Source organism: Gekko japonicus, unplaced genomic scaffold, assembly GCF_001447785.1.
Source record: "Gekko japonicus isolate JY-2015 unplaced genomic scaffold, Gekko_japonicus_V1.1 scaffold3644, whole genome shotgun sequence".
In the NCBI taxonomy this organism is placed as follows: domain Eukaryota; kingdom Metazoa; phylum Chordata; class Lepidosauria; order Squamata; family Gekkonidae; genus Gekko; species Gekko japonicus.
In genome coordinates this window covers 61,354-78,159 of record NW_015161519.1, presented here as the reverse complement: position 1 = coordinate 78,159, position 16,806 = coordinate 61,354, and the positions used below count along the sequence as shown (strand labels likewise).

The following is a 16,806-nucleotide window of genomic DNA, read 5'->3' as shown; positions in this document are numbered from 1 at the left end:
ATGTTTTCGAAGGCTCAGCACAGGGCGACAATCATAGGCCAGGTCTCCCAATATAGTAGACCAGGGTGGGTAGACCTGTTCTCCAGAGAACAGGTCTCCCAACGTGATGGAATGGGAAGGGTAGACCTGTTCTCTGGAGGCCTGGTCAATATTTCTCCTCTCCCGTGGCTTTCCAACAGAATGGTTTCCAATTGGCAGAGGTGTCAAAGGATGCATTTTATCTCCCTGTCTCTTCCCACACTCAATCTGTATGCAGAACATATCATAAGGAAAACTGGGTTAAATTCAGGTGCAGGTGGAGGGAAATAACACATTATTGGCAGAAGACAGTGAAGACTTGAAACGACTACTACAGAAGGCTGAAGCAGAACGTGCCAAAGCAGGATTACAGCCGGACAGCAAGAAGACAAAAGTAATGACTCCGAGTGAATTACACAACACTAAGGTTGATGATGAAGAAACTGAGGATGTTTAAGATTTTATATTCCTTGGTCTATAAATTAATAAATATTCCTTAAGGTGAGGGCCACAACAGAGAAGGGAGGGGTTGCTGATTTCGACCATTTATACACTTTATTTCCTGTTAATTCACCAGTTTTTAATCCACAAGAGGACTTGTCCTCCTATCCCATGACTGCAGTGTTTACTTAGGAGCCTTTGATGAGGAACTTTTTCTATAGCTTTCTGGGAGTCTAGGTAAACAACATCTCCTGGGCCACCCTTGTTCCTCATGTTTGTTCACCCCCTCAAACAACTCTAAAAGGTTAGTGAGATAAGCCCTTACGGAATCCATACTGATTCTTCCTTTTGTTCATCAATGTGCCTACTAATTCTAAGGGATTCGACCAATTTACCCAGTATCCACGTTAGACTGTGTATGCCAATAAAGGTACTGAAACTGAAGTGAGACTGAATAGCCTGTAATTTCCCGGATCTCCCCTGGAAACTTTTATAAACACGGGAGTTACGTTCGCTACCTTCCAGACCTTGGGAATAGAGACAGATTTCGGTGATAGATAGCATGTTTTTGTCCCGAGACCCACACGCATACATTTGAGTTTTTTCAGCATTCTTGGATGTATGCCATCTGGGCCTGGTCCACCCTCCAAAGCAGCCATTTCCTCCAGGTGAACTGATCTCTGTCACCTGGAGTTCCATTGCAATTCTGGGAGATCTCCATGTCCCACCTGGAAGGTTGGCCACCACTGTTCCCTCTAAGCTGAGTTAGTGTGAGCTAGGTCACAGTTTTTTAGCCTCCGGCTCACACATTTCTGTCTTAGCTCAGGACGGATGGCTCCAGAGCAAACTAATTGATGCAGCAGCCCAATCGCTGGCTCACAACTTGAATGCCAGCAGCTCACCAAGTAGGATTTTTGCTCACAAGACTCCACAGCTTAGAGGGAGCATTGTTGGCCACCCTAGGCTTGGCAGCAACCACTGAATAACTTGATACCACCTGACTTGTATGTCCCACCTTAGACTGGCTGCTCGATACTGTTCAACAGCAGCCACCCCAGGGAAGTCAGTGTGGTGTGCTGGTTAGAGCTTCAGTCTGAGGGACTCACCTTTGACTCTCCATCGTGTTGTGGAAGCTCACTGGGCGATGGTAGGCCAGTCACATAGTTGCAGCCTAACCTACTTTACAGGGTAGTTGTGAGGATAAAAAGGAGCAGAGAAGAATGATAACAAATTCCTTTGATCCCCACTGTGGAAAAAGCCAGAGTATAAATGCAGTAAATAAATACTTATAGCTGAAGATGAGAGCAGATAAAAGGTAGGTCAGTGAATGGCTGAGAAGGAGAGAATAAGGTAGGAAGGTTGCCAAGAAGAGGGGAAAGTGTGGGGGCACAGGGGAATGTGAGATCCCCCCCCCCCCCCTTCTTTTTAAATTCGCGACTTCCCTACCATGCAGGTTGGCCTGGCCCAGGGGCTGGTGTGACATGCCCGGACCATAGCTTTCTTAGAAGGAAAGTTGGATTTATGCCCCGCCCTTCATTCAGCATCTCAACCTCTTTCTCTTCCTCTAGACACCCTGGGAGGTAGGTAGGACTGAGAGAGCTCTGAGAGAACCGGGGGAATGCGAGCAAGGCGCTGGGAAGCGGCTTCTTGGCCTCCTTTTTCTGACCATGATGGCTGAGCCAGCCCGGGGTTCCTGGGAAGCGGAGCCCTGCCACCCCACCCCCCCATATATATATAGGGGGCAGTGGCCCTGCGCGGAGTGGCTCCACAGGAGCCCCACTGAGTTGCATCTGACTGCAGCCGTACGGAAGTCCACTTCCCGCTGGGTCATCAGAGGAAAGGGCAGGAAGATTTTTTCCCCACCCCCTGGGGTGCAGCCGTGAAAAGGTTAAAGCAGCCGAGCTGTTTGCTAGAGAGGCCGAGCAAAGGAGGGCTTCAGACACGCCAAAGCGGGTGGGGGGGGGGGGGAGCCTTGCAGCCGGAGCCTGGGAAGGTTTACTCTCGAGTAAGTCCATTCAGTCTCGGAAGCCAGAAATTCGGCTCTGGCGCGTTTGCGAGGAGGGGTGCGTGTGTTTAAATCCTTCCCAAAGGGGGTTCCCTTTTGCTGATGTTTGGCTTTGGTAGCCCCGGTCCTGGGGCGCCTGCCTGGCGGGTCCGCGGGGCTTGCAAGGCGGCTCTTTCCTGGGGGGGGGGTCTCCTGATCCGCCAGGCGGCTGGTAGAGAGATGGTGGGGGTAGCCCGGCCAGCCGCATCCCTGCATCCTGCCCCGCTTGACCGGGTGGATGGAGTTTATCTGGGTTAGATCGTTAATCGTTTTGTATTTTTAAGTGTGGGGGGGGTGTTGTTTTGTAGTCTTATGGGGTGTATTTTCTATATTGTAAGTCCCCTCGAGTCCCATTCCGGGGAGAGGGAGCAGGAGATACATCTGGTTGAATAAACAGCCACCACGGTGTCCTTTGCAGGGGCCGAAGGGCGGGATCTGAATTTTGTACATCAATTCTGAGCCATGGAAGGCGGAGGGAGGCCCAGGGGTGATCACAAGGGAGGAATCATTCGTGCTAAATTTGTTGTTGACACTGTCTAACCATCTCATCCTTTGCCATCTCCGTCTTCTTTGACCTTCAATCTTTCCCAGCATCAGGGTCTTCTCCAGTGAGTGCTCCCTTCTCATTTGGTGGCCAAAGTATTTGAGCTTCAGTTTCATTATCTGGCCTTCCAGGGAACAGTCAGGGTTGATTTCTTTTAGGATTGACTGATTTGATCTTCTTGCAGTCCAAGGGTCTCTCAAGAGTCTTCTCCAGCTCCATAGTTCAAAAGAATCTATTCTTCAGCGCTCGGCCTTCCTTATAGTCCAACTCTCGCAGCCATACATGACTACTGGGAATACCATTGCTCTGACCATGCGGATTTTTGTTGGCAGGGTGATGTCTCTACTTTTTATAATGCTCTTAGGTTCGCCATCGCTTTCCTCCCAAGTAGCAGGCGTCTTTTAATTTCATGGCTGCTGTCACAGTCTGCGGTGATTTGGGATCCCAGGAACGTGAAGTCTGTCACTACTTCCACGACTTCCCCTTCTATTTGCCAAGGAGTGATGGGACCGGATGCCATGATCTTAGTTTTTTTGATGTTGAGCTTCAAGCCCACTTTTGCGCTCTCCTCTTTTACCCTGAGCAAGAGGCTCTTTAGGTCCTCTTCACTTTCTGCCATTAGAGTGGTATCGTCTGCATATCTGAGGTTGTTGATCTTTTCCCCAGCAATCTTAATTCCATTTAGCAATCGTGCTAAATGGCTGCCCCCAAATACTGCACATTTGGGCCACTGCTCCCACCCATCTGCAGGGATTTTTTTTGGGGGGTGAGGGTGGTATTTTATTTATCTACATTAATTATAGAACAAAGTTTGAGTCCAGTGGCACCTTTAAGTCCAACAAGGTTTTATTCAAGAGTAAGCTTTCATATAGGAGCTGCGGTGGCTCAAGTGGTTAAGACGCTGAACTGTAGGCTGTAAAATGGATTTCCCGTCATCTGGTCACTCTGTTGCGCACTGTTAAGTCGCTCGCTTAACAAAGAAGTCGGAGAGTGATTCAGCAAGAACACAACTTTATTCTTCACTCGAACACAACTCCAACACGGATCAACATCTGATAGTCAGAACAGCCTTTACATTGCAGCTGTCCTGCTTTTAAACATTCCCAGCTAATGTAGCCACACCCACTGTACAAATACCAACCAATAAGGTTGTTCACATAAGGACCAATCACGGACGTTCCCGCTCAGGGAGCTTGCTTGAAGTGATTGGCTTGTTACTTCCTGGGCTAGCAATACCATTGGATGGATTTGAACCCTAGCCCAGGATGAAGCTTAACATTGCAGTTCAGTTAGATGTTTCACAACATATCATGCATTCAAGGCAGCTTTGAATACACTACACGCACCCAAGCTGTCAGGCAGCTCTCACTGATCTCTTGTTTTGCAGCCGCCATTTCCCCCCCTAGTTCGCGAGGATCTCATAACTATATATACTCACCTCTCCCCCCTCCCCCCAGGCTGCTCAAAACCTTGTTTTTCTTTTGAAAAACTCCCAAAGAAAGACACCCCTGTTCTGCAGCTTTTTAATATCGTTTGGGAAAGGGGGTAAATTGAAAAGATTAGAGGGAGGACGGTAGTGAACTCCATATCCCAGCAGTCTCGTCACCACTTGCGCACTTGCTCTGTGGAATAATTTTAAAAAGAAAATGGCCGACAGCCCCGTGAACTCCATATCCCAGAATGCTCATGAGTGCTTGTGGGCATGCTCAAAGGACACATGGTTGAAAAAATGGCTGACAGACTGACTCCCTGCTTGCTGCCATCTGATCATGCAGTGAGGGGTTAAAAGAGCATTGAAGCATTCTAAAAGGGGTGAGTCTGCTCAGGATTCTCTGTCACAAAATAACCTCGCTTAATTTGAGGCGGGGCAACAGCAGAAGAAGAGGAAGAAGAGATTGGATTTATACCCTGCCCTTCACTTGGAGTCTCAGAGCGGCTTACAAACTCCTTCCCCTTCCCCTCCCCACAACAGACACCCTGTGAGGTGGGTGGGGCTGAGAGAGATCTGACAGAGACTGCTCTTTTTCAAGGACAGCTGTGCCAGAGATTGTAACTGACCAAAGGTCACATCAGCTGGTGCAAGTGGAGTAGTGGGGAATCAAACCCGGTTCTCCCAGATTAGAGTCCGCGCACTTCACCACTGCACCAAACTGGCCCGTCTGAACTGCCCGTCTGATCGCTACCTTGGTCGAAGAAATGCAACTACTGGGGTGGGAAGACGCTTCTGGTGTGCTTGTTTCTTTGCTGTCACCGTGGCATGGATCCTGGCGGCCAGATGAGATGTATCGAGGGAAAGGGCTATTTTTTGAGCTAGGCTGAGTTGGGAGAGAAACCATTTCTGCAACTGCATTAACTTGCTTCTCCAGCAATAGTGGTGGGTCCAGTATAACGGCAAGGCTCTTAACTGAGTCGGCAAGGGTTAGCTCAACCCCATCAAAAGTGGGGAGCATAATGTCCTTCAAGACGTCTGCCTTCTCAAACAGCATTACGTCTGTCTTTCCAGGATTTACTTTGAATTTATTCACACCATTTAACCACGACAGCCTGGTTGAGGAGCTCAACCGCATCACTGCCTCCTCCTGCTCCTGTTCACCCAGCAGCCCCTGTGCCCCTTCCCCTCTGCTGTTGCCCAGCCCTCCCGGCCTGTTAAGGACGTTAAGCCTGTACCAGTCACTTAGTCCGCTGGGCTCCAGTTTACCTCGAGATGTACCCACTAGACAGACCGATCCCCAGAAATCAGAAGCCAACCTCAAAACATCTGCAATAGATCTTTTAAAAAGCAAATATTGGTTTTTCTGTTGCCAGAAGGACCAAACAGGCGTGTCTTTAAAAGGCTGATATGTGACATAGCACAGTGACATTAATCCTGATCTGCAAACTACAACAAGGATGCTCATTCTGATCCACCAGGGTAACCCTTACGTGTCTCTTCACCAAGATTAGTGATGTAACTTCATTCTCTTTTGTTTTCTTTCTGTCTTTTTGATATCTTTCCCTCTCCCTTTTCACAGCCAGGTGAATAAGAGGGTCTTTCTGGAGTCAGAGGCAACCCACGAGAAAGGGGAAGGAGATGGAAGAGAAGGACCCAGAAGGCCCTGGAACTGGTAAGACATCCAGAAAAGCTGCCCATCTCGTCCAAGCAGGGAGTGGTGCTGAATTTGGGGAAAGAGCTGTGCCAGAGTTCTTGGTTCAGGACACTATGACTGCAGATGTACGCAGCCGATGCTTCCGGCAGTTCCGTTACCATGAGGCTGATGGGCCCCGAGAGGTTTGCAGCCAGCTCCATGGACTTTGTAAGCACTGGATGGAGCCAGAGAGGCACACCAAGAAGCAGATCCTGGACCTGGTGATCCTGGAGCAGTTCCTGGCCATCCTGCCCCAGGAAGTGCAGTCCTGGGTCAGAGAATGCGGGCCGGAGACCAGTTCCCAGGCAGTGGCCCTGGCCGAAGGGTTCCTCCTGAGTCAGGCAGAGGAGGAGAGGCAGGCACAGCAGGTGAGGGGTCTTCACTCACTCCATTCAAGCAACGACCTTATCCTAAGGCTTCCTGCCAGGCATTTCTCTCTGTGTGTGTTAACTGCCATCAAGTCACTTCCAGCTTACGGCAACCCTCGTTAACAGCCCTGCTTCCTTGATTGAGTCGATCCATCGCATGTTTCTTTTCCTGCTGCCTTCAATTTTTCTTAGCGTTATTGTCTTTTCCGGTTACTCCTGTCTTCTTGTAAGGTCACAGAAATACTAAAGCCTCATTTTAGTCATTCTAGCTTCCAGGAGAGTTGAGGCTTGATTTGATCTAGAACCCTCGTATTTGTCTTTTTGGTGGTCCATGGTATTTGTAGAAATGCGAAACTCTCCTCCAGCCCCACATTTCAAAAGAATCAACTTTCTCCCTGTCAGCTTTCTTCATTGTCCAACTTTCACACCCATACATAGTAATGGCAAAATACTTTGGCCCAAATTAACTTGATCTTGGTCACCAGTGACACATCCTTAAACTTAAGAATCTTTTGTAGCTCTTTCATGGCTGCCCTTCCCAGTCTCAGTCTCCTGATTTCTTGTTTGTAGCCTCCCTTTTGGTCATCATGGAGCCAAGGAACAGCAAGTCTTCAACAATTTCAGTTTCTTCATCATCAAACTTAAATTTCTGTAATTCACCACTAGTCATTACTGTTGCCTTCCTGATGTTCAGTGGTAATCTTCCTTTAGTACTTTCTGCTTTAGCCTTCATTAGTAATTATTTCAAGTCTTCACCACTTTCTGCCAGTAATATAGTGTCATCTGCAGATCTCAGATTGTTAATGTTCCTTCCGCCAGTTTTCACTCCACCGTCATCTAAATCTCATCCAGCTCTCCTTATGGCATCTTCTGCATAGAGATTAAAGAGACAGGGAGATAGAATCCATCTTAGTCTGGCTCCCTTGCCCATTGGAAACCATTTCTCCGTATTCTGTCCTAACAGTGGCCTCTTGCCCAGAGTACAGGTTGCGCATCAAAACACTTGGATGTTGTGGCACCCCCATTTCTTTTATAACCAACCATACCTTTTCTTGATACCCACAGTCAAAAGCGCTGTTTCAATCTATGAATCACAAACTGATATTTTTTCTGAAATTCTCTCCTGTGCTCCATTAACCAACGTAACTTTTCAATATGATCTGAAGTGCCTCTTCCTTTTCTGAATCCACCTGGAACATCTGGCATTCTCTTTCGATTCATGATCACATCCCTTGTTGTAAAATGTTGAGCATCACTTTACTTGCATGAGGAATTAATGCAACAGTCTGATAGTTGCAACAGTTTTTGATGGCTCCGTTTTTCGGAACTAGAATGCAAAGTTAGTGTTTTCCAGTCTTTGGGCTGTTGTTTTGTTTTCCATCTTTGTTGGCATATTCTTGTTAAGATGGACTCCTTTTTTATGGCATGGAATAGCTCTACTGATATCCCATCTACTCCTGGTAATTTGTTTCTCCCAACTGTTCTCAGTGGAGCTTTACTTTCTAAAACTCTTCCTGCTTCTTCAAAAGATTCTTCTTGAAAGGAATCTGTCCTCCTTTCATCTCTTCTTCAGTGTATTGTTCCCACCTCTTGTACGATATTTCTACCTCTAGATCATTCACTAGCCTGGGAAGAAAACCCAACGCTGGTTCTGGCCCCTGTGGTTAAAGCAGCTCTGGTGGTGGAGGAGTCAGGGATGAGGAGTCTGGGAGTGGGTCAGGATCCATCTCTTCGGCCCGTTCCATTCCTTCCTTTACCCCTCTCCCTTCTGTTGTTTCAGATGTGGGGAGGATCCCTGAAGGCGAAAGCAAAGTTCTCTGAGGCAGAAGGAGCTCCGTCAGAGGAAGGTCAGAGGGCACAGGCCCAGGAACATGCCCAAGATGCCCTGTCAAGTGGTAAGGGAGCCTCCTGCCCAGATGGGATCGGGGCACGTAGTGAAGCTGTTGGGCAGAAGGTTTAGGACAGGAGAAAAGGGAAAATACTTCTGCAGACTACGTAGAATGGAGTTCTGGGAAATGGTGCCTTAGGATATCGTGATGGCCACTCCACTTTAAGGAGAAGTATACCAATTCATGGAGAGTAGTTCCATTCCTATTTACATTCATTGAACTGTGCATATCTCACTATGCATTAGAAAGACTAAAGGTGGCTCAAAAAAGAAAAGGAAAGCAAATCTGGGTGTACTTATTACCCATGGTGAATAAATGGAACCTCCATGTTCTCCCGACCAGGATGGCCCAGATTAGCCCAATGTATTCAGATCTCAGAAGCTAAGAATGGTCAGTCCTGGTTAGTTTTTGGATTGGGAGACCACCAAAGAAATTCAGGGTTGCTATGCAGAGGCAGGTAATGGTATACCACCTCTGAATGTCTCAGAAGTCACCATAAGTCAGCTGTGATTTGACAGCACTTTACACACACACACACACACTCGCCATGTTCTAGGGCAGCCTATCTCAGGTAACCCGTTGCCAGAGGCCAGTCATTTGGGTTCTGGGTCTCTGCATAAAGACTTTTCAGGGGCATCTGGGGGGGGCATAGGATTAGGTATTCCAGGCCACGTCCTGCCACCCCTGTGAGGTCTGAGGACAGAGCACAGGGTGGACGTGGTGTCATTTTCATGTCTTGTCCAGATAAATACCTGGATGTGAAAAAAGAGCATCAGCAGACGCTCTGGAAACACATTCGTAGTACTCTAGAGTCCCCAGAGCATCAACTGACGCACTAAAATCACATGGGTTTATTTATTTGTTTTATTTAATGTATATCCCGCCCTCCCCCACCAAGGCAGGCTCAGGGCAGCTTACATTAAAAGTTAAAACATAGGCATTTAATAGGGTAGTTTTTATCATATGTGGTGGACTTGTGTATTAGCAAAAGAGTATTGGGGAAAGATTCATGAGTGGTTGCAGAAAATACTGAAGTCGAATGTGCCATATAAACCTGCACTCTTTTTGTTAAATATATCACCGGAATGTTTAGATAAGAAACAAAAACATATAATTATACATGTGGCTAGAATTTTGTAAGTGAAATATTGGGGTGGGAAATTTGTATGCAAAATATTGGAAATATTGGAATAGAATTTTGTATGCTAAATATTGGAAAGTGAAGCAGATGCCAACAGATGATGAACTGATTGAAAGGATTTTAGAAGTAGCTGAAATGGACATTTTATCGAAAAGGCTTAAAGGTTATGACAACCAAAAGCGGGAAACAGTATGGAAACCATTTTATATATGGACCCAAGCAAGAGACTAGAGAGATAGACTCTGAAAGCATAAATGTGTTAAACAAAGGAAACATGCTAAACAAAGGAAAGATGTATGTCTATTTGTAGAATTTGAATTGTGGCTTAAATGATTAGAGAGAGTCTCTGTGCGTTACTGCTTCCCGAATGTCATAACCCATACCCTGTCCCATCCCTACCTTACCCTTTCTTATGGACATTTATAAAAAATCTTAAAATCTAAAAGTTAAAACACATTAAAACACAAATCATAAACATCATAAAGGTCACATACAATAACAAAATAAGGTGCTAGTGGCGGAGTGATATTGTGTAGAAATCCCAGTAGGCCATGGTAGAGTGTCACAAAAGAGTATAGCCAGAGTTGGTAAGCAGCTTATCCGACCATTTATAAAGGCTGTCACAGGTTACTAGTAGTAGTATAAGGTCCTTGCCACAGTTCAGTTGTTGGAGTGGCTCCTAATCGAAGGCCTGGTGGAAGAGCTCTGTTTTGCAGGCCCTGCGGAACACTTAAGAGATCCTGCAGGGCCCTGATTCCTTCCGGGAGCTCATTCCACCAGTACAGAGCCGCTACTGAGAAGGCCCTGGCCCTGGTGGAAGGCCTGGCATCTTTAGGTCCAGGGAGGGCCAAACAATTTTGAAGCCCCGACTGTAGTGCTCTCTGGGGAACATGTAGGGAAAGGCGGTCCCTCAGGTAAGTAGGCCCCAGACCATACAGGGCTTCAAAGGTTAAAATCAGCACCTTGAAGTGAATTCGGTATGCTATCAGCAGCCAGTGTAATGCCTTCAGCACAGGCTGGATATGTTCACGCAAAGGGAGACCCATCAACAGCCTGGCTGCGGCATTTTGCACCAGCTGCAGCTTCTGGATTTGCGCCAAGGGCAGCCCCATGTAGAGAGCATTACAGTAGTCCAGTCTCGAGGTGACCATTGCGTGGATCACTGTTGCCAGATCATTGCATTCGAGGAAGAGAACCAACTGCCTAATCAGCCAAAGATGGTAAAAGGCTGCCTTACCAATGGCTGCTACTCGCGTCTCCATTGTTAAGGAGGCATCCAGGCATGCTCCCAAGCTCCTAACCCGCGGTGCTGGCACCAACGGTGCCCCGTCAAAGGCTGGTAGTGGGATCCCTAGCCCTGGTCTGCTCTGGCTCAGGCACAGGACCTCCGTCTTCGTCTTCATCAGATTCCATTTCAGTTGGCTCAGTCTAGGCCAGCCAGCCACAGCTTGTAGCACCAGGTCTAGATCTTCCGGTCTAGAGTCGGACTGACTGCCCAACAACAGATATAGCTTGGTGTCATCTGCATATTGGTGACATCCCAGCCCATGCCTCCTAGCAATCTGGGCAAGCAGGCGCATGCAGATGTTAAATAACATCGGGGAGAACACTGCCCCTTGGGGCACCCCACAAACAAGCGGGTGCCTTTGGGACAGGTGATCCCCGAGAGCCACCCTTTGTCCCCAACCTTGGAGAAAGGAGGCGAGCCATTGCAAGGCAAGCCCCTGAATCCCAGTGTCAGCGAGGCGGTGAATCAGTAACTGATGGTCGACCATGTGGAATGCCGCTGACAGGTCCAAAAACAACAGCACGGCTGATCCGCCCCGATCCAGATGTCTCCGGAGGTCGTCCGTGAGAGCGACCAGTGCTGTCTCCATCCCATGGCCTGGGCGAAAGCCGGACTGGAAGGGATCTAACATGGAAGTATCATCCATAAAGCCCTGCAACTGTAACACCACCGCCCTCTCAATTCATTTGCCCAAATAGGGCAAATTGGAAACCAGCCAGTAGTTTGCCGATTCGGCTGGGTCCAGAGGTGGATTTTTAAAAGGACCATCACATCCTTGAATGCCCCAGGGAACAGTCCCTTGAAGAGGGACATTAATAATCTCCCTAAAAGCACCTCAAAACCCCTCATGGCCAGCTTTAATGAGCCCTGAAGGACACAGATCAAGGGTCGAGAGCAATCTGTCGACTTCCTCTAGACTGAGTGGGCTGAAGTAATCCAAAACCGGACTAGAAGACATGCATGGAGCCTCAAGTTCACTCACTGTCTCAATTGTGGCAGGGAGATCACGGCCAAGCAACAAGACCTTATCTGTGAAATAACTCGCAAAAGCTTTGCAGCCAATGTCCAATTCCCTAACATTTGACCTGCCCTGTGGCAGGACTGTCAGATACCAAATAGTTCTAAATAATTGGGCTGGGCGTGAGCTTGCAGACACAACCGTAGCCGCGTAAAACTCTCTCTGCACAGCTTTGATTGCCATCTCATAGGATCTCATAAATGACCTGTAGGATGTTCTTGCAGCTTCGTTGTGAGAGCGCCGCCACTGTCTCTCTAGCTGTCTTAGCCTTCTCTTCATCAGCCGCGGCTCCTGGGTAAACCAGGGAGCTAGCCTAGAGCGAGGGCACAGAGGGCGTTGGGGAGCGATCTTGTCAACGGCTGCAGAAAGTCGGCTGTGCCAATCCTTTACAAGCTCATCCAACGAACCGCCCGGAGGCATCGGATCCCGCAGAGCCATCTGAAGCCACATAGGGTCCATTTGGCTCCGCGGGCGAGCTAAAGTACGCTCACCTCCCAAACAGGGTTGGGGAGGCACCTTCAGATGGGCCTTCAGGACATGGTGGTCCGAAACATGGCACTGCCGTAGCAGTGATTCGGTCCACTGTAACCCCTGCCACGAAGATCAAATCAAGCGTGTGCCCAGCCCAGTGAGTGGGATCCGTTACATGTTGGGAGAGTCCCAGTGCCGCCATGGACGACACTAGGTCTGCCACCTGTGTGGAGGCTGCATAATCCGCATAGACATTGAAGTCGCCCAAGACTATCAGTCTAGGGTGCTACAATGCCGAGCTTGACACAGCCTCCATCAGGGATGGCAGGCTAGCAGCCGGTGCGTTGGGCAGACAGTACACCACCCAGATAGCCAAACTCTCCCTGGCTTCCCACACTAGACCAGCACACTCAATGCCTGTGAGCTTCGGCGGCAGGAGCACCCTGAAGGAGTAAGGCTTGGATTAGGGCCGGATGTGATGGCAACGTATCGTACCACGTGATTTCCAGGCGACTCTTTCCTCTGCCATTCCAGACTCCAGGATGGGTAACAAGGCCCAGCAGGCGGGAGAAGGTCATGCCTGGGCTTTTGGTCTGATCCAGCAGGGATGCTGCAACCATTAGAGCTCCAGGGCATATTCCAAGTCTCACAGAAGTCTGAAATGTGTTGGCAGCTTTTGTAACCTCCTGAGGTTCATGGGAACGGGGATGCATAAGCAGCATTGAGAGAAACAAACAAAATAGGAATTGGAGGCTAAAATTCCTCCTTCCAATTTTGTCTCCCTTGCAGGCAGTGAAGAGACGTTAACAAGCCGTTTTCTTTGCAGAGAAGTGGAAATGGCTGCTCGACCTTTGGTCCAGGTATGGCGGATGAACGGGGGATAGCCAGGGCCCTCACTCCTTTCTCAGGGACACTTTCGCTCCTGCTTTCTGAGGCAGAGAGGCTCTGAACAGCACTGCTTTTACACATACCAAGCTCTACATTCTGCACCCTGATGAAATACCCCCCATCAAGAGTGTAGTCTCTGCCTGGCCATGATCGCTGACGAGGGAATCTGCTTTTTCTTTCAGTCTCCATTTTCCTTTGAGGAGGTGGCCATTTATTTCACTGTGGCTGAATGGGGCCTGCTGGATCTGAGCCAAAAAGCTCTCTACAGGGAAGTCATGCTGGAGATCTATGGGAGCCTGGCTTTTCTGGGTAAGGATCTTTCACAGGTGCCAAAGGTGTGAATTGCTGCCATTGGGATGATGCAGGAATCAAAATATTGAACAGCAATATATGAAATATTTGGAGTGTGGCTGAAAGTTCAGGTGCAGATCAGAGCTCCTTGCGTGAATTCTAACAGGATGTCTATCCCCCCCCCTCTATTTCAGCAGGGGATGATCAGAGGAATGAAGAGGATGAGGAACTGCATCATCTATCTCCAGATGAAGTCAAGGATGAAGATGTGGGAAGGAACGTCAGGATTCAACACAGGCCTAAGTGGCAGAAAGTCTGCCGCAGGGTGAAGAAGATGGATAACTCCAGTCCTTCCCTAGGGGAGAATTTTCAAGAAGTAGTTCACATGTTGGAGGAAACATACAAATGCTTGGAGTGTGGAATGAACTTCTCTGATCAAACGCAATATAATGTCCATTTTGGAATGCACAGTGGAAAGAAGACCCATCAAAGCCTGAAGTGTGGAAAGACCACGATTTGCAGAACAGAGTTCCTTAGACATTTAAGAACACATACAGGAGAGAAACCTTATAGCTGCTCAGACTGTGACAAGAGCTCAGAGAAATCAGACCTTCTTCAACAGCAAAGAATTCATTCAGGAGAGAAGCCCTTTATCTGTTCGGAGAGTGGAATGGTGTTCGTGGATGGAAGAAAGGGTAATATACATTATTCAAAACACAAGATAATAAAGGCATGTAAATGCTTTCGGTGTGGAAAAAACTTCAGATACAGATCACAGCTTTTTGTGCACCAACGAATCCACTCAGGGGAGAAACCCTTTCAATGCTCAGAGTGTGGAAAGAAATTCAGTCATACCTTCCTTCTTAAACAGCATCAAATAACCCACTCGAGAGGGAAACGTTTTGAATACTCAGAGTGTGGGAAGAGATTCAGCAAAAGTGGCCATCTACAGAGTCATCTAAAAAAACACACAGGGGAGAAGCCTTTTGAGTGCTCAGAGTGTGGGAGGAGATTCAGTAAGAGTGGCAATCTTCAAACTCATCTAAGAACCCACACAGGGGAGAAGCCTTTTGAGTGCTCAGAGTGTGGGAAGAGATTCAGTCACAATGGCACTCTTCAAACTCATCTAAGAACCCACAAAGGGGAGAAGCCTTTTGACTGCTCAGAGTGTGGGAAGAGATTCAGTCAAAATAGCCATCTTCAAGAACATCTGAGAACCCACACAGGGGAGAAGCCTTTTGAATGCTCAGAGTGTGGGAAGAGATTCAGCAACAGTGGCTATCTTCAAACTCATCTAAGAACCCACACAGGGGAGAAGCCTTTTGACTGCTCAGAGTGTGGGAAGAGATTCAGTCAAAATAGCCATCTTCAAGAACATCTAAGAACCCACACAGGGGAGAAGCCTTTTAAATGCTCAGAGTGTGGGAGGAGATTCAGCAAGAGTGGCCATCTTCAAAATCATCAAACAACCCACACAGGGGAGAAGCCTTTTGAGTGCTCACAGTGTGGAAAGAGATTCAGTCGGAGTAGCAGCTTTCAAGAACATCTGAGAACCCACACAGGAGAGAAGCCTTTTGAATGCTCAGTGTGTGGGAGGAGATTTAGCAAGAGTAGTCATCTTCAAAATCATCAAACAACCCACACAGGGAAGAAGCCTTTTGAGTGCTCAGAGTGTGGGAAGAGATTCAGTAGGAGTAGCAGTCTTCAAAAACATCTAAGAACCCACACAGGGGAGAAGCCTTTTGAATGCTCAGAGTGTGGGATGAGATTCAGCAACATTGGCCATCTTCAAAGACATCAAAGAACCCACACAGGGGAGAAGCCTTTTGGATGCTCAGAGTGTGGGAAGAGATTCAGTCAGAGTAGCACTCTTCAAGAACATCTGAGAACCCACACAGGGGAGAAGCCTTTTGTATGCTCAGAATGTGGAAAGAGATTCACCAACAGTGGCCATCTTCAAAGACATCTGAGAACCCACACAGGGGAGAAGCCTTTTGAGTGCTCAGAGTGTGGGAAGAGATTCAGCAACAGTGGCCATCTTCAAAGTCATCTGAGAACCCACACGGGGGAGAAGCCTTTTGAGTGCTCAGAGTGTGGGAAGAGATTCAGTTGGAGTAGCAATCTTCAAAGTCATCTGAGAACCCACACAGGGGAGAAGCCTTTTGAGTGCTCAGAGTGTGGGAAGAGATTCAGCAACAGTGGCTATCTTCAAAATCATCTAAGAACCCACACAGGGGAGAAGCCTTTTGAATGCTCAGAGTGTGGGAAGAGATTCAGTTACAATAGCGCTCTTCAAAGACATCAAAGGACCCATACAAAGGAGAAGCCTTTTGAGTGCTCAGAGTGTGGGAAGAAATTCAGTCAGAATAGCAGTCTTCATAGACATCTGAGAACCCACACAGGAGAGAAGCCTTCTGAATACTTTTGCGTGTGGGTAGAGTTTCAGTCAGAATAGCAATCTTCATAAACATCTGAGAACCCACACAGAAGAGAAGCATTTTCGGTGCTTAGAATGTGGGAAGAGATTCAGTCATAATAGCCATCTTCAAAAACATCTGAGAACCTACAAAGGTGAGAAGCCATTTGAATGCTCAGAGTGTGGGAAGAGATTCAGGCCATCTTTAACAGCATCGAAGAACCCACAAAAGGAAAAGCCATTTAAATTCTTAGCCCAGGGAGGGATGTCGAACTCAATTGTTACAGGGATATGACATAAATTTCACTTTGTCTGGCTTGGCCATATGTGCTATAAAAATGTAATGCCAGGTACAAGAGATATAAACTTTTGAAAGGACATAGGCAAACCCAATTAACAATATTATTTAGAATTTTAGACGCAAAAACCTTACGTTGGGGGTAATTTGGACCCCAAATCTGGTAAAATTTGCTAACGTCAACTTCAGGAACCTTATCCTTCTGTACAGCATCACATTGGTACCTGTGATTTCTGGCATCTTTTCACTGGCAGCTGGGGAACAGTGTCAATGTCCCATTTTGTTGACTGTAGCAACTCTCTATCTGTAATCCACCTTCAGTCTGCCTCCCATCGTAGAGAACCTTTTTCTGTCCATCTCCTCCCCCCCCTTGCTCCTCAGCAGATGTAGTACTTTTCTCTTTCTGAAAATACACTTTGTCACTATACTCAATCAGCAACCTTTTTGTCTACAACCCCGGAAGCATTTTTGCGTTTGAAGCAGGGTTTCTTCCCCATTTAGAGAGGTTCCCCTGAAACATATGCATACAACATCCGACTTCAGTTCTTCAAATTAACCTCTCGCTA

At 47.6% G+C, this 16,806-nt stretch overlaps 1 protein-coding gene across 1 annotated transcript; it reads left to right on the top strand.

The window, feature by feature from the left end:
• Positions 1-13,860: 13,860 nt before the first annotated feature.
• On the top strand, positions 13,861-15,981 carry LOC107125791 (oocyte zinc finger protein XlCOF6-like). The gene has a single exon (XM_015429253.1). It carries the CDS (start codon positions 13,861-13,863, stop codon positions 15,979-15,981), a length of 2,121 nt encoding a protein of 706 aa, XP_015284739.1.
• Positions 15,982-16,806: the final 825 nt, after the last annotated feature.